The 23,358-nt window shown below is 38.1% G+C and overlaps 1 protein-coding gene and 1 long non-coding RNA gene across 9 annotated transcripts in view; one reads left to right on the forward strand and one right to left on the reverse strand.

Annotated features, from left to right (window-relative positions):
- LOC107586534 (E3 ubiquitin-protein ligase HUWE1-like) overlaps positions 1–13,223 on the reverse strand; it is a 58,371-nt gene extending 45,148 nt beyond the window's left edge. For 6 of the 8 annotated variants that reach the window (XM_016273953.1, XM_016273950.1, XM_016273952.1 and 3 more), the window contains exons 1-19: positions 13,161–13,223; positions 10,382–10,431; positions 9,411–9,480; positions 9,220–9,318; positions 8,932–9,138; positions 8,671–8,823; positions 8,242–8,304; positions 7,461–7,538; positions 7,334–7,381; positions 7,042–7,210; positions 6,820–6,920; positions 4,173–4,323; positions 3,952–4,079; positions 3,720–3,860; positions 3,497–3,602; positions 2,827–2,934; positions 2,627–2,728; positions 2,447–2,527; positions 2,100–2,206 (exon numbers count right to left, since the gene is read on the reverse strand). In XM_016273953.1, coding sequence (XP_016129439.1) covers positions 2,100–2,206; positions 2,447–2,527; positions 2,627–2,728; positions 2,827–2,934; positions 3,497–3,602; positions 3,720–3,860; positions 3,952–4,079; positions 4,173–4,323; positions 6,820–6,920; positions 7,042–7,210; positions 7,334–7,381; positions 7,461–7,538; positions 8,242–8,304; positions 8,671–8,823; positions 8,932–9,138; positions 9,220–9,318; positions 9,411–9,455 — 1,887 coding nt within the window. In that variant the 5' untranslated portion in view covers positions 9,456–9,480; positions 10,382–10,431; positions 13,161–13,223. Of the gene's footprint in view, positions 1–2,099; positions 2,207–2,446; positions 2,528–2,626; positions 2,729–2,826; positions 2,935–3,496; positions 3,603–3,719; positions 3,861–3,951; positions 4,080–4,172; positions 4,324–6,819; positions 6,921–7,041; positions 7,211–7,333; positions 7,382–7,460; positions 7,539–8,241; positions 8,305–8,670; positions 8,824–8,931; positions 9,139–9,219; positions 9,319–9,410; positions 9,481–10,381; positions 10,432–11,755; positions 11,955–13,160 lie in introns of those variants that run through there. The other 2 variants (XM_016273947.1, XM_016273948.1) reach the window with 2 other exon arrangements.
- Positions 13,224–13,994: 771 nt separating this feature from the next.
- LOC107586564 (uncharacterized) lies at positions 13,995–17,384 on the forward strand. The gene is made up of 5 exons (XR_001609375.1): positions 13,995–14,128; positions 14,312–14,402; positions 14,494–14,561; positions 16,859–16,955; positions 17,055–17,384. It is a non-coding gene; the product is annotated as an uncharacterized lncRNA (long non-coding RNA).
- Positions 17,385–23,358: the final 5,974 nt, after the last annotated feature.

The following is a 23,358-nucleotide window of genomic DNA, read 5'->3' on the forward strand; positions in this document are numbered from 1 at the left end:
TATTTGGTGGGGGAAAAAAAGAGTCTAGCATGACTGAACAGGGGGTGGTCAAAGACCTTGAAACAGAAAAAAGGAGTTCCGTTTCATTCCTACTGACCGCCAGAGGCAGTGTAAACACTATGGATTATCGCCGCAGTAGCAGCTAGATAAGTCGAGAGAATATACCAACAAAGTCACGTAGTGACGTATGCTGAGCCCTGGGGGGTTATAAACCACCATTGCTCAGCACTCTGCCTCTTTCGCTTTCTCGCCTGGTTGAGTGATATATTCACGCTGTCGAGTGCACCTTACTGGAGCAGCGAGATATCGTCCTCACAAGCTGTGTTAGCGCGCATCTACGCCACTCCAACGGATTTGGAGTATATTTAGCAGTGAGTTTTTGATTTTCTACTCGAGTCCATATTACTTCTCTCGGTGCTATCCGGTGGCTGGTGTTTTCCGCAACAATAAGTTAACGGTCTCCCGTTGACTTAATCATCTGTTAACTATTCTGAATGTTTTTCTTCAAATTTATGTTATACTCTGTGCCCTTCGGTTCAAACCGAAACTTCCCCTCAGGAAGGACCTCCTCTCCCAGCTGGAGGCAAGGGTCTGGCATCCGGATCCAGCTCGTCTGCAGCTTTGGGTCTGGCCATTGGGTTAAATTCTTCTCTGAAGCATTGTGACCCTGCAGTTATCCATACCATCTCTAACGCCAGGGTCCGATTTATGCTTCCCGTTGGAAGCTTTTTTCTGCATGGTGTGGGGGGGAGCAGGAGCTTGATCCTGCAACATGCGACATACCGAGCATCTTAAACTTTCTTCAACATCCACGTTGAAAGTGTACGTCGCTGCGATTGCATATCATGCTTCAGTTGGTGGATCTTCTCTTGGATCTCACAGTCTTGTCTGCAGTTTTCTGAAGAGTGCACGACATCTGAACCCTGTTCGGACTCCTCACTTCCCTGTGTGGGATCTGCCACTTGTGCTTATGATCCTTTGCTCATCCCAGTTTGAGCCCTTGCAAAGCACTGACATTAAATGGAGGTCCTTGAAGACTGTTTTCTTTTGTTGGCTATCGCGTCTGCGAAACAAGAGTCAGTGAGTTTCACTCGCTGTCTGTTAACGAATTGTGCTTGCGTTGGTTGCCGGATGATTCCGGGGTGGTTCTACGACCCAATCCTTCTTTTCTTCCGAAAGTCCTTCTTCCTCAGTTCATAAACCAGCACATTGAACTGGCCTCTTTTCAGACTTCTTCAGGGTCTGATTCAAGTACCCAACTTTTTTGTCCTGTGCGTGCTATGCGTGCCTTGAAGTGCTATGTGAGCTCTACTGCTCAATTTCGACAGTCAGACCAGATATTTGTCTGCTATGGTGGTGTGAAGAAAGGTGCTCCAGTGTCGAAGCAGAGATTGTCAAACTGGATAGTGGAGACCATTACACTGGCTTACAAGGCAGCAGAGAGGCCACTGCCCTGGAGACTAACCTGCCATTCCACTAGGGCCATCTCATCTTCATGGGATGTTTTAAGAGGAGTTTCCTTGGCGGATGTCTGCACTGCCGCTACCTGGTCTTCTCCATGCACGTTTGCCCGGTTTTATAAAGTCAATGTTGCTTCTCATCAATGCCGTTAGTTCTGCGGTTCCTCAGAAGCAGCCTTAATTTTCATCAGGTGGGTGTCATTCCTCATGACTATGTTGGTATGTGTCATCCATAGTGTTTACACTGCCTCTGGCGGTCAGTAGGAATGAAACCGAACACTAGTTACGCATTTAACCGTGGTTCTGTGAATTCCGGATGACCGCCAGAGTTCTTGGTCACTCGGAATGTGCAAGAAAGGCGTATCGAGGCAGAGTGCTGAGCTACGGTGGCTTATAACCCCCCAGGGCTCAGCATATGTCACTACGTGACTTTGTTGGTATATTCTCTCGACCTATCTAGCTGGCGCTGTGATAATCCATAGTGTTTACAATACACTGCCTTTGGCAGTCATCTGGAATTCACAGAACCAGTTACTTGCGAACTATTGTTTTGAGCTTTGTGTGGGCTCAAAAAAAGAAGTGAAAGAGAAAGGGAGATGGTACAGAGACAAAACAGGTATATTGTTAAGCCAGTCTCACATCTTTGATGAGCAGTGCATGTAGCATGACATCGGTGAGACCATTGTCCTGCAGAGATGACAGTAGAGAGGGCTCCTGGAACACAAACACTGTTACCACCTCCGTCGCTGAAACAGAGCAAGAGAAAAAGAATTAGGAAAAAAAAATACAAGGGTAGGCAAATAAACCAGTCAAGATTCAAACCAATTAATGCCACAATTTTCAAAGGGCCTTTTAACCATACTAATGTACAACTTTCTGCTCTTGTATGCAGAGGTGACCTTAAAGCCAGATCCACAAAAAGTTGTAAATAAAGAGGTTGGCTAATATTTCAGCAACACCAGAAGTACTGTTGTCTATAGGCTTACCCAAGAGAAACAGTGAGGGTCCATAATACTCTGCATTACTGATGATGTGTTTCAGAGAGGTAGGAAGGGACCCATCCATTACTATAAAGAGAGTGCAAAGGCAATGAATATAAGCAATTAAAAACGCTGTATTAACCACAATGTAAAATTTAAAGCATCATTAAATGCAGAGTTTTATACCATGACGAATGCCGTCAGAGAATGCAGGGTCCTGAATGGCTTTTTTCAAAAAGTTCAACATCGATTTCAACAGAGCGGCCCTCTGAGGAATGCACTGCACTCCTGTTGGGAAAGAAGAAAATATGCATTACCAAACTGTCCACAGTTTCTCCTGTATTAATATGAAGGAGACGCCCTGATTTGCAAGTTACTTATTATACCTGCTCTGGGAGTGCTGGCTGCACTGCTCTGTGCTCGTGAATCTGCCTCTGCTCTGGAACCAGAAGAAGTGGATGGGCCAGGACTGCTCTCCATGGCAACCTCTGACACTACATTGACAAAAGCATTTTTTACTCACTTAATGTAGTTAGTACTCATGTCATTCCAAACCGTTACTTTCTTTCAAATGGCATCTAGCTTCAGAAGACTTTGGAATGCATGTTCTTAGTCTTGCTTTGATGGGGTGACCCAGAGAGAAGCGACAGGAGTTTGTTGAATTTAATGCCAGATACAGTTTATTGTGTAACCAGAATACCAATAATAACCAGATTTTATAAATGCAGCATTTTTTTAATTATGAACAGGCCTAAAATTAGGGATATAAAATATGCATTCTTACAATCAGCACCATAATTAGGGAAAGGTTAGGACGATTCTGGGGGCCCGGAGCAAACAGGGACGTGAACTATTTTGTGAACCACAAAAACAAATCCACATATTATAATTACAAAACCCTAGTGTGTAAATGAGCTGAGTGTGTGGATACTATAAATAGATTTGAATAAGGATAAACTAAATATAGTCACAACTAATATAGTCTAATAAACACTAATATAAACTAATATAGTCAATATTGCCACATGCAGTAAACATAACAGAGATTGTACTAACTGTCCATATCTGTGTCCATGTCCTCTGTCTCAGTAGCTGTGCTGGGCCTCTGGATCTTTGGTTTGATTACAAAAGGGCACTCTTTCCTGGAGAGGTCAACCTCATGCTGCACAGAGAAAAAATGGGGTCACATTCCGTCAACAAAAGGGCAGAGGACAAAAAGCTGAATAGTCTACACAGAAACAAGGGGCTGAATGAGTTGTACTGGGGTGGCTTTCAGTACCTCCAGTCTGCAGATAAAGATTGAGAGGCCGCCGTGGGACTGAAAAGCAGCCATGTCCAGATTGGTGATGAGATCCACAACTCTTACTGCCCGTGTCACAAAGGTAATCTGGTCCTGCTCGTCCCCAAGGAACTTGATCACCTGATGTGGAAGTGGCACAGTTCACAATACATCCTCACATAACACCTTCTCTTTAAATGTTCCACAAATGAGGAAGCAGCAAAATACCAACCTTTAGCAATGCCTCCATCATACCACAAGATACGAGGGCCTCTCCACCTGCATCATAACTAGCCAGGTGGTAGAGGAAGGAGAAGAGAGCTGTGGCAAATTGGTGGGGATAGGGCTCCATCAGTGGGTCTGAAGCAAAAATAAGAACAGAATGTCACCAAACCTGAAACCTAAGAAAACGGCTCAAGTGAAGAAATTAGAGCTAAAAGTCTATCTCCTCACCGATCATGGCCTGGATGCAGTTGCGGACAAGCACAGGCAGAAATCCATGGTAGGAGGCCGTTCCTGTGCAGTCGATAATGTTGGAGAGTTTGGGAGTGCGCTCCAGGTGAACTATGGATGTCAACGTGCGCAAAGAGGCGGCCTTAATGTCCTGCAACAATACAATTGAGTAGGTAACAATTGAGGGTTCATAAAATCTAAAAGCACCTTTTCTGTTTGAGTAGTGCAATACTGCCAATTCTTGACAATCACTCTAAAGAAAGCAACAAGTCCATATTAGGGACGGGTCACGAATTATTGTCTTAAAAAATCCCCATGTTCTCGATGCTGATGCAGTAGTGATGCATTCATGTAACCAGGGTGTGGCGCCGCCATAACGCACCTCGTCGACTCTTTTTTTTCTTCATTTAAATCTTTATTGCAAGCAATCCTGCGGGTCATAGAGAACTTTTTCATATTTCCACAAGTGCATCTTTTCCTTGTTTTAAACCTAGCCAAAAAGCCATAGGCCTGTGTGTTTACTGTGAAACACAGTTGACTTTAATTATATGCATTTATGGTGTAATTACTACATTTCCGTGTCAATCCATGTTCATTTTTACCGCGAACAATGCGCTGTCACTTTATTTCAGCACGTGCAGCACATAGGGTTGGGTACTGAAACCCGGTACCAATATGGCACCGGTACCTATGTAACCGGTATGTACTAGAACCGAATCTGAACACAGATTTCCGTGCCATGCCTGAGCGATCGATTTCAATATTTGTCCTCTGGACGTAAGAAGCATCATCACTGGCACCGCACGTGAAAAAAAAGTCTGAAAGCTCTAATAATACAAATCCAACACATCTTTGTAGTAACGAGAGTGTCCATGTTGTTTTCACATTGTGACTTAAAAGCACAACTCGGGAAATGAGAGTATTCAAGGAGCGCTTGAATGCAGTAATTAATTACACTTGCTCTGATGGCAGCAGGTAGCCTTCCGTTAACCAAGCTAAACATGCTTAAATTAACATGCCTAAAGCTAAACCTCCCTTGTATTCACATTTCTAAACCTGTTGTCCAACAAAAGAATAGCCTACATTATAACCTTTTTACTCCACAACACCAGTCAAATGCTTCCTTTTGTGATCTGATGAGGCTTCTTGTCTCAGAATGAGGCAGAAAATATGTTCCATATGCTACTTTAAAAAAGAATACATTGATTAGCAATAGATTATAAATTAGAGTGACCATACGTCCTCTTTTCCCCAGACATGTCCTCTTTTTGGACCTACAAAAATGCGTCCAGGCGGGGTTTCTTAATTGCCCAAAATGTCCGGGATTCGGCTGTTTTCTTAATCCCACTCCCGCTGAATCTCTGACCATTGCCGCCTGCTCCCGCAACATGTTTCGCTCCCGCGATTTTCGTGTCCACTCCTTTAAACATTCTAATATTGTGTATAATTTTGGCGCATTAGGGAGCCGCTTGCAGGATGCATTTAAATATTTTTGAATGAGCGTTTGCACGGGTTACGTTCACTTTCGATTTCGCAATCACACGCACTCTGTGTAAAGGGAGCACATCTTACAAGATCAGATACTTGTCAATGAGCTCAGGGTCTGTTGAGCAGCAAATACTCCAGCATGGTCTTGTCAGTCATCTCTCCTTATTCTCGACCTGTGATCAGTCAGATCTGACTCCTGCACCTCTTGTTGGATGCAGGGTTGCCAAGTCCGCATTTTTTTCCACAGAATTGGGCTACTTTTAAACTGTTGCCATGGGTTGATTTTCCCAAGTGGGTTAAAGGTTTGAAATATTGCATAATTTACATTTGACTGAAATGCTTGTATTGAAACATTTTGCATTCTACCCATGATAAAACTTTCATGGACTTCTACATTAACTGTTCCCCCCCGGTGGAATGACCTGCCCAACTCAATCCAAGCAACGGAGTCCTTAAGACAGCCTCAAGAAATGGCTGAAAACACATCTCTTTCATCTTCATTTGACCCTCTAACTCTAGCACTCTCTATTCTAATGCTACTTCTAATTTTATCTGCCCGTTTTTTTTTTATTAAAAAACTTGACCCTCTAACATTTGCACTCTCTATTCTATTTCTATTCTAACTACTGTTTTATTTATAATGAAAAAAGAGCCTCTAACACTAGCATTCTCTATTCTTTCCACTTATTTTCTTATAATTAATGACCTTCTAACACTAGCATTATCTGTTCTTTTTCTGTTCTATTGAATGGTTTTGTTTTTATTTAAAAATGACCCTCTAACACTAGCATTCCCAATTCTTTTTCTATTCTTTCTACTTGTTTTCTTTTTATTTATTATAAAAACAGAATAAATAAACAAACAAAAAAACCTTACTACATATACTGTTAGGTGAAGCCCCACCCAAGAACCCCGCCCCCTACTGTCCTTTTTTTGAAAAACTAAAATATGGTCACCCTATTATAAATACTTTATGAAAATACCAGAGATGGCTTAAATAACACAGATAAACTATATTGTCGAGTGTTTATTGTCTTTTAATAAACGGGGGGCGATTAATACCCAGGGATCATCGAATATTATTTTTGCTTGAAATTCCCATCCCTAGTACATATATACCATGTAGTGCTAGAAATAAAGATTAATAATTGCTACCCACCACCAACTGTTTGTCTGTGATCTGAAGTACATCCACTAGCTCCTCTATAAGCCCATTATAGAGTATGCTATTGGCTGACTCCTGGAGGGCGTTGGAGTACACTGCAAAAAACATAACCACACATAACATCAACCTCACCAGACAGAAAGCGAGAACCTAGTACTGTTTCATGAAAATAAATACCTGTACTTATTTTGGTCAGTACCAGAGGGGTCAACTCACCGAGTATGGAGATGGCATGCAGCCTGGCTTGCACAGCCTGCAGTCTCCTCTTGTGGTTGGAGAAGCCATGAGCCAGGCGAATGTGTGTGAAAAGCAATATTTGTTTGTCTTTAGTGATGTTGTACATAGCCGTCAGAGACTCCATGATCTCTGAGGGGCTCTCGGAAATCTGAGGGCACACCGGGGAAAAGCAAAAATCAGATTCAAGTTTAATCAATAGCTATTAAAGGTCTATGCTTTTCCATGAACTGTTCCACAAGGACAGCAAATGAAAACAACTAGGGGAACTCACCTTATCAAGTTGTTCGATATGAATGTAGTGTAGCGTATTACTGCTCGACTGCAAAAAGGTACAACAAAGGTTAAATACAAAGAAATGAATTGTTTTAACGAGAATGGCAAAATAAAGGCAAGCATACCTTTTTCTCCACTTTGACATCAGAGCTGGGTTCTGCATAGAACTCAAAGTGCAATGTGGTGGCACTCGGTGGATATTTCTGCATAACACAAATATACACACATCAGAACAGAAAAAAAAAAACTTGCAAATTGCAGGACTAAACAAGGAGGGCCTGGTTAGTACTTGCCCTATCAATTTTTCACTTGTCCCACCAAAGATATGATAAATAGACGTTTTAGTAACATTTAAATGTGCCATAAAATTATTTTTATTTAATTACAAGTTTTCTTTACAAAAAAAGTGAATAAACCTCTGTAAAAGCAATACATTATTAAAGGCACTTTAAAACAATACTATAGATTGTGATATTACTGATTTAATATTTTACTTAATATTTACCATTTCAGAACTGAATTTTGTATAATATCCAACTGATTATAACCAACACTCCTTTTAATTACTTCACCTTAGAGACATTTTAATCCAAGAAAATTATAACTCCTAAAATTTAACTGTTATGAATTAGAAAGTCACATAAGTTTGCATTAAATACATACATGACTGTGGACATGGGATTTAGTAACAATGCAACACTGGTTCGATAGGGCAAGTTAGGGTTTTGCCAACTGGCCCAAAACATTCTCAACCTAGCCCTCCCCCCATCCCTACTACTTAACCATGTATAACTTAATGGCACTCACACACAACTCAAAATGTGTCAGCTCACTGCTGCAAATATAGCATTTTTTTCTCTTTTCAAAGTGACATAGCATAATATGTAATAGAACAAAACAGCATACCGACATCGGCAGATCTCTGCAACACTCTGCAAGACCAAATCCATTCTCTTTCCCACCCCAGCTCTAGGACAGCGGAAAGAAAAGAGTCAGGAAAATGTGTAGGATGAAAGATAACAAGCAACAGCCTTGAAATGTCACCATGAAAGCACCTGTCTGTACAAAACCAGGTCATCACGGTGCTTTGGTTAGAACTGATACTAAACAACTAAAACTAATTTCAACAAGGATTCAAAAGTTCACACTAGAATCAAAGATGCAAGTCATGGATTAAACTTTTAAAATTGTCAAAGGTGTTTGTAAAACACTGCATGCTGCTGCTGCAGCATTAGCCACATATATGCTTTCAGACTTGGCATTTCAATCTTCTAGACTTCAGCAATCAAAACTGAGAAAAGAAATATGATGTGACTAAAACTAAAGCTTTCATACCTCAGCCAGATGTTGCAGACGGGCGAGCAGTGGGCTCCTCTTATCTGAGCCCAGTCTGGTGATGTAGTTGGAACGTTTGCTGAACACATACAGGAGATTCAGCACAGACAGAACCACCTGCATGTCACATGATGCTAGAAGGGTGGTCAAGTACTACAGACACAAAAAAAAGAGAAAAGCAAATGCTCAAAACCAACTCATGACAAACCATTTAAGGCTAACAGAAGCAGGTTTTGTTGTATCGGTCCAGAGTTGTGGTACCTCTATAGAGCTGTACAGGTGTCTTGAAAAACTGTATTCGATTAACAGCGCGGTGAAGTTGAGCACTGCCAGCAATAAGGCTTTTAGCTGCCCATTCTCTGGCCGGTCGCACACTAACAACCACGACATGTTCTCCACTGTCTGCCCTGCATCACAGAGGATGCCATCGAAACGGTCCAGCAGGTCTACCCAATGATACAACTCACACTGTGAAGAGAAACAGGTCATCATTAGAGATCTGAACATGCATATTAAACACAATATGATGCTACAGGTGTTGCCATATACCTTGCCAATGTTCCAGGTCTTGATTTGCTGCAGTTCCAGCAACAGCTGTTCATCGCTGCATCCTTTCAGCTTCTCTATGAGAGTCCTGCAGTCAGCAGGCTGGAAGAGGAGTGCAAAAACATGTCAACCATGAGGAAACATGCGCTCACAAACTCAAATACTCCAAATACACAGAAATCCTGTTTACTGACCGCTTCAGTGGGGGTTTTCTTCAATTTGCTTCTGTCAACCTTCATGGTCACTAATTTCTACACTCGATTCCTACAAAGAACACATCAAATCATGAGAGAGAAGCTCAGTCAAATGAACAGTGAATAATACTCATCTACATGCCACCATATGATATTTAAGCTTAGCGCTGCCACAGTATCACATGAAAAAAGAAATTTTCACAATTAAAAATTTAACCCTGGCTCATTCTAAACCTGGGTAAACAAAATCCTAGGTTATCTTGTTTTATGTTTTACACATACTCATACCCGAAGTTAAAAGTTCATTCTGTGTTTTCATAACATGACATTTCACACTGTACATTCCTAAACCCTGTATTTGTGTACTTATTAGCAATGTCAGTGTCACCGATTAGACGAAAACAGCACACAACCTGCTTACATAAATCACGCATTGTGAATCCTCAAATTATATATTGCCGACTGTACTATCAAAGTTTTGGACTTTTCAGAATGTAAAAGCAAGATTGAAATGCACTCTTTGACACACTGACACATTTTCTGTCACCATTTGACATTTCCCCCACCGACAAACTACTGTTTATACAACACAGTGTTTTTTTGTGACTGTCTAAAGTATGTGAGGCACGAGACGTTTGTTGCCAAGCATGTAACCGTAACATTCTAACACCACAACAGTTCACACTGCACAAGTTTGGCACCACAAAAGTGGCCCCTTCCCTGCTCCTAAATAACTGTGAAACACACCTTCACCTAGGTTTAAGTGGGGTTTAGAATCCAGATAACCCAGGGTTAAGCGCAGTGTGAAAAGCCCTTATGAGGTGTACTTTTTGAATCATACAAGAACAATTACATACTCAATAATAATAAAGGATCCAAATGTAGGCCGAAACGCCAACATGTTACCAATGTAAACAATCATCAGCCCCATGTTCAAGCAGATAAACTTTCAAATTAATCAAAGAACTTACGGTATATGATTTGGCAATTCCAACTTAACGGCATTTTTCATGTGCAAATCCTAAAGTGAAAAAGATAAATGAAAGTGAAACAATTCCCAAGAATGAACATAAGAAGTTTTGTGATATTGCTGCCAGAAACACAAACTCTCAGAAGGCATTAATGTAAAACTCTATATGTCAAAAAACTATTTCTTCTCAATGGTCACAAACAATCCCATACTAATTAGCTGTAGAATAAAAATCAAGGTTGGTGGAAAGAAAACAGAAGTCTGAGAGCAAGCCAAGTGAAAAGCAACCCACACTGGTTCAGATATGGGGCACAGATAATCCCATCTCACAAACACGTACTACCTGAATTCAACCCAATAATTTGCTCTTTCTGAAACAAGAGGCTGTTAATGTAGCGTTCTTAGAAAGGTAATCACTCCTTCTGAGAAACAAAACTCATTTAGGACCTTGAACCCGGTCAAAGAGAAGCACCGGCCGGTGATCAAGGAACCCGACATGGAAAAATGAGCAAGCACATTTAAAAAAAAACGTTATCTAGTTAAGCCATTTAAACGTAAGCGTAATTACTAAAGGAATAAGATAATTCCGTTCTTGACAGAGAACCAAACTGAGCTGTAGTCGAGAAAACAACACAGCAGCTAGTTACCGAATACCGAAAATTACAATGACATTAGCTAACCAGAGCTTTCACCATAAACGAAACTATAACACCGTAAACAAACTAAATTAAGTACAATTGAAAGTAACACAGCCACTCTGGCAATAAACCAATAACTCGACATGTTTATTTCATTAACTTAACTATTTCTAACGAAAACAAGACAGCAAACGCAGTTCAATTTGAGGAAAAGGCAGCTAACATGCTAACGTTAGCTAGTTTTTTCCGTGCTAACGTTACCTTAGTCAGCAAGCTAAGTATTGCTGTTAAACATAGTCACGTTATTCCTATTAAATGCCGCAAACAAAACACAATGATCGCCAGTTTTTGAATAAACTGTAAAGGAATTACCGTAAGCGGACTGTGGGGAAATTTGACCGTTAGCAGCTCGCGAGCTACGAGCCGCTAAGCATATAATTCCCCTCAACATGTCAACACAAACCCGCAATCCCTCAACTCACTGTTAAAATCTCATCCAAAACCCCTCTTTTCCAACAAACTCGCCAAATCCTTAATATAACGCTCGACTGTGGCGGAATACGCCAGGAGCGAAGCTACACATGTCCATATTTTTCCTCCAAGCTGCACACATGCTCTGGTCTAATCTAGAGCCCGGCTCAGGCGGGCCTGCTCCGGCAAACCCGCTCACTCCCCTCAGAACTCCAGCTCACAAAAACGGAGTCCGTCAAAGCGCTTACACGCCGACACACACGTACCGTAACGTATTATATTATCACACATTTTCAGCAAGAGCTTCGTCTCGATGAACTGTGGCCGGTGAAGCGTACGCGGCGGCGGCTGATGAGATGCTCGTGCGTGCGTTGGTTTGCTTGGTTAGCTTAGAAACGCAGAATATCTCGCTGAATCATTCCCCTCTCGGGCCTACCATAACACTGACTTCCAGTGGACGGCTCAATTTCTCACTTTTTACTGCTGCACTTCTGCGTAGCTGCATTTGGGGCGAACGTAGCGTGTCACACATGATGCTAAAGTCTACTTTATCAAATAAAAAATACATTTATCTGAAATATTGAAGGATAAAGTTGAGATATGATGAAATGTATCAGTCTAACTTTAATATAAAGTTAATACATTTTGCAATCAATCAGTCTGTATTTTTTGTTAATGCACTACATTAAGAGATAATGAACCATGTGAAGAAATGGTATGAAATATATATTTCCAAAATATAAATTATATTCATTCCAATATTGTTTAACTTAATAAATAACTTGAAACTGAATTGATTAAGCTTATGGAATGACTTATTTTCTCATTCATTGTACACAGTTGTTATACTCTATACTGTAGTTTGGAATTAACAGGTTTCATTCCTGTCATCAGCAACAGTTTAAACCATAATACATTATGTTTGGGGGTCACTTTACATCAGTTAGGGTCAGTTTGGTTACACTGACCCATATTATTCATCAGCAGTAATCTCTATAATAGATCATATGAGACAGATTTCTGGGGGTGCATTGGGGAATATAAACAGTTCTTTACATTATAACTGGACAACATAACAGATTACTGAAGATGGAAATATGTAAACCCCTACAGGCCAGATAAGAGGAATTTAGGTGTCAAGACTTGCTGGACTTGACGACTCAGCATATTTCTGGGTATGAGCATCCATCCAGAGAACACAATGTTTGAAGCCTAATTCTACAGCCGTGAGGACTGAAAATGCATAAATTGTACTAAAAAATCGAATTGTGCAGCTAATTTATCACATAGGCACATGCTCTTTTCGTCGTTATCCCCTGACAGAAGCATATATGAGTGTTATCCGCCAATTCCACGTCATTTTCACTCACGCACGTTTATTATATTTCATTTGAGAGATTCTGCCTAAGGAAAAATAGATTTTGTACGTTAAATAGATTTCAGTCTACGCGCGCGTGCATACAACACACCACAATGCTCGTCAGTCCGACTGCAAATTAAAAATGGCGGTTTATATTAGCAAAGTGTCTGCTCTTTCCATCGAAAACGCTTATTTTAATGACAGTATACGCGTACAATTTGCAAGAAAACCCGTCTGATTGTGTTAACGGTCAAGTAGAGTCAGCCACAGACGTCTACGCCGAACACACAAAGACTAATCTGAGCTCTTACCTCGGTTGCGCCTCAACATAACTTCTCCATTTTACAGCAGCGAGTGGGGATGTTAATCTCGCGATATTTCATTTGGCTTCCTCTGCTCCAATAGTAGCCTGCTGTAGTCACGCAGACCAGCCCCTTCAGTGATATGCGCCTAGACAGGCGAATTTAATCACACAAAATATGACCAGTATTCAGTGTAATAAAATGTATTTCTGTATGATAATCCATTTTCGGTCTCTCGAAACTTCAGATACTCAAAAAGCACTGGCAAAGAATAAAAACAGGTGCAACAAACAAGATCAAATAATACAAGTGATTAAATTGGCTTTAAGATGACTACACCTTGAATCCCAAATGGCAGAAGCGTTTGCCACCATAATGTCAAATATTCCCAAAACTGTCTTGCACGTGCTTTAGAGGTATAATTCTCAAATTGTCTCAATAACGCTAAGGTCTAAGTTAATATTTTAGTTTCCCAAAACAGTGAATGCCCCTCTTGTATTTCCTGCTAAAATTATAACAATTATAACTTTTTACTAGGCCTACCAGACACTAGGTCTGTCTATATATTAAAATAACTAATCACGATTAATTTCAAGATTTTGCCAATACCCCCAGTTTACTAACAGTTGTTTATGGGACGAATTTAATTAATTTTTTTTTTTTTTTTGCCAGATTTTCATGCTGCAGTGAAAAGGTGCATGTAATATTTCATATTTTTTTCCATATATATAACATTTATTTTACTAAGAGCCTCTGTTGAGAATCAGTCACAGACTCCTGCCAGTAGGTGGCAGCATAAAGCTGTTTGATGGGCAGTTTTTAGTACACGACCGATTCCCCAAATAGAAGAAGAGTGTTGTCGTAGCAACCTGAAGCTTATGGCGAAGGATAACTGTCCACAGCTTTTGAAGATAAGTATAACAGATGCATAGAGGCGTTACATTTAGCTTCTGCTTTGTCATCTGTTAGAAACAAACGTACGTTTTGCACACCAACTGAACTATTTTAGCAGGTTTTAACACCCTTTAGAAAGCTGGTACGTGCATCCGCGGTTAAGTGTCACATCTTTTGTGTAAACCGCTCATTTACAAGATGCATAAGGTTTTAGTGCTATGCTCATTGGCACAGATAAGTCTCACATGATGTTGTGTTCTGTTTAGTTCAATGTCGGTGGTAAACAGTCAGGTGCCAGCCCGTTTCTTAACTCTCGTCGCGCACCTTGTAATAGTAATCATCATATTCTGGTCCCGGGTATGAACTTCTGTGTTTCATCACAGTTGTATCGCAGGAAATCATTGCAGTCAGGTCTGTGATTATTAAGTGTTGAACCTTCATCCCACAGGAGAACAGTGTCAGAGCCTGCCTACCACTGGACTACACTAATGAAGAATACAGGTTAGAGGACACACGGTACGTAACAGGTCTTCTGCATTCTCATTTGCTTTAAAAGTGTGTAGGCCAATGACAAGTAAATCAGGGATGATAAGAAGTAGAAATTTAAATTTAATTGAATGTTGTTGTTGTTTTTAAATACAGAAGAAACAGTATTATTTTGGGAAATGTTAACTTTTCTGTTTTAATATATTTTAAAATTTATTTTTATTATCAATGTTGAAAACAGTTGTGCTGCCCAATATTTTTAGAAAACTGAATTTCTTTTCAGGATTAATTAATTCATTACATTTATTTAGCGCTTTTCTAGGCACTCAAAGAGCTTTACATTGTCAGGGGGTATCTCCTCATCCACCTGGATGATGCGACGGCAGCCATAGTGCGCCAGAGGAGACAGAGTGATGAAGCCAATCAGTAGATATGTGGATGGTTAGGAGGCCATGATGGTCAGAGGCCAATGGGCAAATTTGGCCAGGATGCCGAGGTCACACCTCTACTCTTTTTGAAAGACATCCTGGGATTTTTAATGACCACAGAGAGTCAGGACCTCGGTTTAACGTCTCATCCGAAGGACGGTGCTTGTTGACAGTATAGTGTCCCCGTCGCTATACTGGGGCGTTAGCACCCACACAGACCACAGGGTGAGCACCCCCTGCTGGCCTCCCTAGCACCTCTTCCAGCAGCAACCTAGTTTTCCCAGGAGGTCTCCCATCCAGATATTGACCAGGCTCAGCCCTGCGTAGCTTCAGTGGGTAACCAGTCTTGGGCTACAGGGTGATATGGCTGCCACTACAGAGTGATATGGATTCTTTGATTAGTAAAAAAGATTTTAATAAGAAGCATTTATTTGAAATAGATTTTTTTTGTAACAATGTAATAGTCTTCACTGTCACTTTTGATCAATTTAATGCATCCTTGCTAAATAAACATATTAAATTCTTAAAAAAGTTAATGACCCCAAACTTTTGAACGGTTTTAGATATAATAATATATAATAATTTAGATATATAATAATAGTTGTGTGTGTGTGTGTGTGTGTGTGTGTGTTTGTTTGTGTCATTTATGGTAACAATAGTTCATATGCCAGAAAATCTTGTAAGGCATATTTGGAACAAGAATCATTAGATGACATTAAAAAACTCCAAAAACTAACTGTAATTTTAAATATTTACCAATCTTTGCCACTCTCTTTAAAACAACTAGGATTTACCCTTTTGTCATCAAGAAGTTTTTAATAATTTAATATATAAATATTTAGTATGATCACTTTTTTTTTAATAAGTACAGGTCAAAATAAGTTTGTTTTATTTTTACATTAATATATCTGTTACACTGAATGACGATGGAACATTATTTTTGACATTTTATTTTCACAAAAGTTATTTGAACATTGAAGTAGACACTTGCATTTAATATTCTTTCTATGTATATAAAATCACTTTTGTAAATTAAATTCGATGTGGACACCAAAATGGGACGTCTTGTCTTTGACCCATATATATATATATATATATATATATATATACAGTCGTGGGCACAAAAATGCATCCTGAACCCTATAGAAAATGAGTGTGGTGAACAGAAGAGGAGAAGCAGCATCATGGAGCTGGGAATCTGAAGGGTCTGGAGAGATTCTGGATGAAGGAATTGTCTCTGATCTCTTGTCAGGTGCTCTCTAACCTCATCAGGCATTATAGGAGAAAACTCAGAGCTGTTATTATGCCAAATGGAGGTTTCAAAAAGCATTGAATAAAAGAGTGCCCTTAATTGTGTCCAATGTGTATTAGAGAAAAACATTTATGATCTTTCCCCCCATTTTAAATTCTTATTCTCCAATGAAAGGTTAGATTTATGTGCATTTTTTAAATAAAAGATCAAAATGATTAACAATGCAGATTTATTTTCACAGCCTTCTTTGATCATATTTTCCAAGGGTGCCAATAATTCTGACCATGACTGTATGTATATGTATATAACATTTTGTGTATAAATTGTGTACATAAAGAATTATTAATCTAATGAATTAAAACAGTAACTAATTCTGTTAGTACTATATCTGAGGCATATATTTCATGTTCAACAACAATCAAGCTCTTCTATGTATCCTTACCAGTAGCACATCATCACCACAGGCTCAACTTACTTAGCTGTCCACTTCAAATGGATATCTTTACCTTTATTATCATAGAACAGTCCAAAAACGAATGCAGGGTTTTAGCATTACGTTGTTATTCACAATGGTAGCAGTTAATAATTTCTGGTTATTACTGATATGGCATAATCATACAGATTTTTATTTAACCATCACTTTGTAGCTATTGGATGTCACGCCAGTGGCTCTGTGGCTTTGCTCTTCTTCTTGTTTGAGCAATGGACCTGCAGCATCTACTGGTGGATCTTTGGCTTCTGTAGGTAAGTCTGTAAATAATTGTATAACTGTAAATAATAAATTCTCTTTAATTCTGTCTTTTTAAAAACTTTTTATAATCATGTTTTCTCTATATATTTCAGTGTGATTCCAGCACTATATGAGATGGTCCTTTTTGTTGTAGTGTTTGTATTTAAGAGGAAGCCTCTATGAGCGTCTCTGCCCTCTTGGTTCAGGCAAGTTGGATATTGTCCTTCCATGACTGACGTACCAGAATATCCTGAAACCAGAGTAATATTCACTGGCACAAATAAATTGGTCTTTTCCATGAAGCTTCTCTGGAGGGTTTTTAGATTGCTCAATTATGTTTGAAGACTTTTTGATGGTTTTATGTGGTTAAAAATTATTTCTTGAAAATATCATATTTTGTACACATTGTGATGAATTAAAGTATTTTGCATTTTGATACAACTGACCGACTAACTGGGCCTGTTCATGCTTCACATTTTTCAGTAGATTATACAACATTTTTATCAATAAAACAAATTAATCATAAGCACATGTAATATGAATTTTACCTTTTTTACTTAATTTATACTAAATGCATTCCCCAAATTCATACTAAAAACAAACATTTTGCCATCATTTACTCACCCTCAGGTCATTCTAAACCTATGATCTACTTTCTGCTGTGGGAAAGAAAATAAATATATATATATATATATATCCCCCCCCCCCCCCCCAAAAAAAAAAAACAGTTGAAACATTCTTTAAAAGAAAAAAGCAAAAAAAAACATACATATAAATTGTTTATTTTTTATTATTTTTTTTTAAAGAATGTTTCAACTGTTTTTGTCCATATAATAGACAAATGAACATTGGACCCCATTGACTTTCCTTGGTAAGGACCAAAACAACCACAATCATTTTTTTTTTTAAATATTTTGTCTTGTGCTTCACAGAAGAAAGAAATGATATGAGTAAATTATGACACAATTTCGGAGTAAACTATCACTTTAGGATATTTTGTTTTGCCAGGGTGAGAGAAACATTTGGAAATTGCTTGTGAATGAACACTGAATGTGACATTTTTGTTGACATTTCAGCTGGAAGTGGAAGGTGGGTAACTCCAGGAGAATGAGAGTGAGAATTAGCCAACCATTCGCTTAAGTCACAGAATACGCTGTAACTGCAACAAGTTATCATTTTTATTTCAAGCATAATTGCCCGTCTGAAGCCTATATTTGTTGCACTCCTTATTTTAGCTTAAAATAATCCTTTTTAAAAGTTAAACCCATGATAAAAAAAAGTAGCAGTTAGAAGAGAAAAGTTCACCACAGAGCATTTCATGTGAATCCAAAAACCTCCATGATGTATTCCATCGGCTTACAAGGGTACATTTATATTTATGTTCTTAGCAAACATCAAGGTGTTTGTTGATATGCCGTAGAACTGCCAAGAGAATTTAGTCCTTCACAGGAGTGATGAGTCCGTGAGCCTGTGAGGTACATGCTGAGCTGAGCATAGCTGACTTCAGCTGGACTGCACACACTCTTTCATTAAGATGGATGAAAACACACAAATGAACAGTGACAGTCACTAAAACACTACAAGGTTTCAAAAGGGGGTTTTCGCAGCAATGCCATAAAAGAACCATTTCTGTTTCCTCAAAGAACCTTTCAGTCAACAGTTCTTAAAAACAAAAAAAAATTCTTAGCACGACTAACTTTCTTTAAATTTTTTATCTGAAGAGCATTTTTCCATTATGAAGCTTTTGTGCAATGGGCAGTTCCCATGGATATTAAAAGTTCCACATGGAGCCATAGATGTCAACAAAGAACCTTTATTTTTAAGAGTGTAGAACAAAAGATATTCACACTATCAAAAAGAAACTGTAAAAACTTAAATCTATTTATCTATCATCTAACTTTTTTTAAATATAAAAAGTATAAGTTCTATCTATATCACATTATCACACATTATGTCTTACATGATTATATATATATATATATATATATATATATATACACACATAAGAAATATACACATATATAAATAATTTTTAATACCTGTGTATAAAACAAACTAATACACATTTTATTTTTGTAATGAAGCAATGACATTATTAAAGGACCCTAAAAATATATCTTCCTGTCTATCTATCTATCTATCTATCGTACATTATATAAATAATATATATTCTTATAAGAGAAAAAACATTTATAAAGAGTTTTCTTATAAATATATATTAAAATAAATAATTGTAATAATACAGTTTTACATTTTTTTCAATAGTAGTATTAAAAGACACTTTATAAAAAAAAAATTGAATTAAGGTACTCCATTAAATTATGATTTATTAAAGTAATTAGTTAAATTGAGGTTATTGTATCCACTTCATTTTCAAATGCGGAAGTAAGCCGTTTTTCTGTGAATGTGTGAGACTTCCGGTTCATTAGCCGCTGTAGGGAAATAACCAAGAAGAATAACGAAGTGCAGTAAACTGTAAAACCGTTTGCTCTACAAACCAGTGTTCATAATTAAGATAATACATTAAAATAATATGGTAAGACACACCAGTTTGCAATATCACGCCGCAAAACGAGCTGCTTTGTACATAGCTGGAAGTGGATGGCACCGGAAGCCAGGCACATTAAATTTACTAATGGCTGCGCCCGCTCTTACAAAAAAAAAAAGGTGAATAAAGAGTTGAAATTGGTTTTGTTGGCATTTACTTTAAATGGAAGGACTTGCAATTAAACACAGAGTTGGAAGATTTCTTTCTATGCCTTTAAGAGAAACCCCATCTCTCCCTTTTTGCTCTGGTGGCATCTATTCATGTACCCTGATTTTCTTGGACAAAATCAATACCTCCATTTCCAAGAAACTTCCCTCATATCCTCTAAATAATCCAACCACTCATCCTAACTTAAATAAACCATAGCAATCAATAAGGCAACTTCAGCCAAGACGCTGCATCGGCCTGTCTTTAATGAGCTCCACTCTCTGTGTGTACACAGCCCTATTTCCTCGGCAGCTCATGCAACTGTCTGCACACATGTTATCGGCACGCTTTGCTCCCCATCGTTATTTTCATCCTTGTCTCTGTTTGCCATGACCCACCTCATCGCCTGACCCCTCTGCTGTCTGTCGCATAGTGAAAGCTCTCTTCACCTTAGGCCAATTAGTGTCAACTAGACACCAACAACATCAGTGACCTCTGGCTAGATAATTAAAACTAAATGGAAGGTGCATCTTGAGAAAAACGCCACTTCCGGTGACTGTGCCGGGACCTTTTGCCATCTCCTTCAGTGGCTATTAACACTGTGCACACCACAATACTTTATAGTGTATTGATGTCACCGTCCAGTAGTTTTGCACAAGTACTAGTGATCTAAAGAAAATAAACTAGAGTAGATGCCTATGACAGCTTCAAAAAAACACTGTGATGGTTAATAATTGTGCTGTTTTGTGGTGGATTTCACAGTAAGTGTTATCGTGCAGCACCACCCAGGTGAAAAAGAAATATATTTAAATTGTGCTTTTTCAGCCATACTTACTATATTTAAATTATACTATACTAAGTGCATATTAAATGTATTATTTTGAAACAACTTTAAGTATATTAAGTGTATTTCAAGATATGTTTAAGTTGGATTTGAATCTATTTGTAATATATTTAATACATTGAAATTGTGTTCAAATGGAACCACTTTAAGTATATTTAGTGCAATTTAAGTGTATTTCTTAAAATACATTTAAAATGACCTTTTAATACTTCATGAACTACAGTATATTTGAAGCATCGTTTTAATGTACTTCAAGTACATTTCAATTGTATTTCAGTTCATTGGAAATGCATTAGCATTACACTACTAGTATATTATAAAGCTGCTTTTTTCAGTATATACACACACGTACACACTTTGATATCTAGAAAACTTTAATAAGTAAGCCGTTTTTCTGTGAATGTGTGAGACTTCCGGTTCATTAGCCGCTGTAGGGAAATAACCAAGAAGAATAACGAAGTGCAGTAAACTGTAAAACCGTTTGCTCTACAAACCAGTGTTCATAATTAAGATAATACATTAAAATAATATGGTAAGACACACCAGTTTGCAATATCACGCCGCAAAACGAGCTGCTTTGTACATAGCTGGAAGTGGATGGCACCGGAAGCCAGGCACATTAAATTTACTAATGGCTGCGCCCGCTCTTACAAAAAAAAAAAGGTGAATAAAGAGTTGAAATTGGTTTTGTTGGCATTTACTTTAAATGGAAGGACTTGCAATTAAACACAGAGTTGGAAGATTTCTTTCTATGCCTTCAAGAGAAACCCCATCTCTCCCTTTTTGCTCTGGTGGCACCTATTCATGTACCCTGATTTTCTTGGACAAAATCAATACCTCCATTTCCAAGAAACTTCCCTCATATCCTCTAAATAATCCAACCACTCATCCTAACTTAAATAAACCATAGCAATCAATAAGGCAACTTCAGCCAAGATGCTGCATTGGCCTGTCTTTAATGAGCTCCACTCTCTGTGTGTACACAGCCCTATTTCCTCGGCAGCTCATGCAACTGTCTGCACACATGTTATCGGCACGCTTTGCTCCCCATCGTTATTTTCATCCTTGTCTCTGTTTGCCATGACCCACCTCATCGCCTGACCCCTCTGCTGTCTGTCGCATAGTGAAAGCTCGCTTCACCTTAGGCCAATTAGTGTCAACTAGACACCAACAACATCAGTGACCTCTGGCTAGATAATTAAAACTAAATGGAAGGTGCATCTTGAGAAAAACGCCACTTCCGGTGACTGTGCCGGGACCTTTTGCCATCTCCTTCAGTGGCTATTAACACTGTGCACACCACAATACTTTATAGTGTATTGATGTCACCGTCCAGTAGTTTTGCACAAGTACTAGTGATCTAAAGAAAATAAACTAGAGTAGATGCCTATGACAGCTTCAAAAAAACACTGTGATGGTTAATAATTGTGCTGTTTTGTGGTGGATTTCACAGTAAGTGTTATCGTGCAGCACCACCCAGGTGAAAAAGAAATATATTTAAATTGTGCTTTTTCAGCCATACTTACTATATTTAAATTATACTATACTAAGTGCATATTAAATGTATTATTTTGAAACAACTTTAAGTATATTAAGTGTATTTCAAGATATGTTTAAGTTGGATTTGAATCTATTTGTAATATATTTAATACATTGAAATTGTGTTCAAATGGAACCACTTTAAGTATATTTAGTGCAATTTAAGTGTATTTCTTAAAATACATTTAAAATGTCCTTTTAATACTTCATGAACTACAGTATATTTGAAGCATCGTTTTAATGAAACAAAATTAAATAACAGATTTTGACATGAATGACTGAAAGCAAGCATAAATAGACAGCTGAAATGGACACATTGCTAACGTTTTTCTTCCAAGATTGACCAAATCACCCTCCATTAGGCCTGATTCAAAAATCTCTATAACAGAGGTGATACAACATGAAAATATAATTAACGTCATTACAATGAAGCCAAATTGTTCAGGAAATCAGAAATAAATAAATAAATAAAAACAACTTCATTTTGCAAATAAAAGAATGTTAATGTTGTACATGTTATAATGACAAATTTTATTTTTTATTTTTTTTCTGCCAATGCATGTAATAACGTTGACAAATAACGTTAATTAAATCTTACCTGAAGTCACAGTGAGGTTCCAAAAGCCAGACGCCATACACGCTTGCAGAAACTGGTAAAAATAAGAACATACCGCTATATTTTCTAATTAATTTCATAGTTCCCCCAAAACAATTTGAATTCTGTCATCACTCACCCTTAAGATGCTCCAAACCATCTAAGAAACCATTTCTCCTGCTCATCGGAACACACGCAAATGCTGAACGACAGAACCAATCAATCACAGACAGCGTTCGCTGCGGACGCATGGCTCAGAGTGCTTGTTCAAATAGGGCTGCGTTTCCAAAAAGCATCAGAAGCACAAGTAGATCTTAAGAAACCATTGCCACATTATTACATTACATTACATTGTTACTATATATAAAATGAATTCTGAAAAATGTATCACGGTTTCCACACAAATATGAAGCAGCAATAATAATAAATGTTTCTTGAGCAGCAAATATTAGAATTATTTCTGAAGGATCATGTGACACTGAAGACTGGTGTAACGATGCTGAAAATTCAGCTTTGATTACAGATACATTTTAAATTACATTTTAAAATATATTAAAATAGAAAATAGTTATTTTTAATTGTTATATTTCTCAATATTGCTGCTTTTACTGTTACAACTAAGCATATATTTAATACAAAAGTATTTCTAGTATACGTTTTAGAAATATATTAAAAGTCAATTCAATATATTTTTATTGCACTTCAAATAAGCATGTTGGGAATACAGATGTATTATAAACATAC

The sequence above is a fragment of the Sinocyclocheilus grahami genome, unplaced genomic scaffold (assembly GCF_001515645.1).
Source record: "Sinocyclocheilus grahami isolate Dianchi unplaced genomic scaffold, SAMN03320097.WGS_v1.1 scaffold83.1, whole genome shotgun sequence".
NCBI lineage: Eukaryota > Metazoa > Chordata > Actinopteri > Cypriniformes > Cyprinidae > Sinocyclocheilus > Sinocyclocheilus grahami.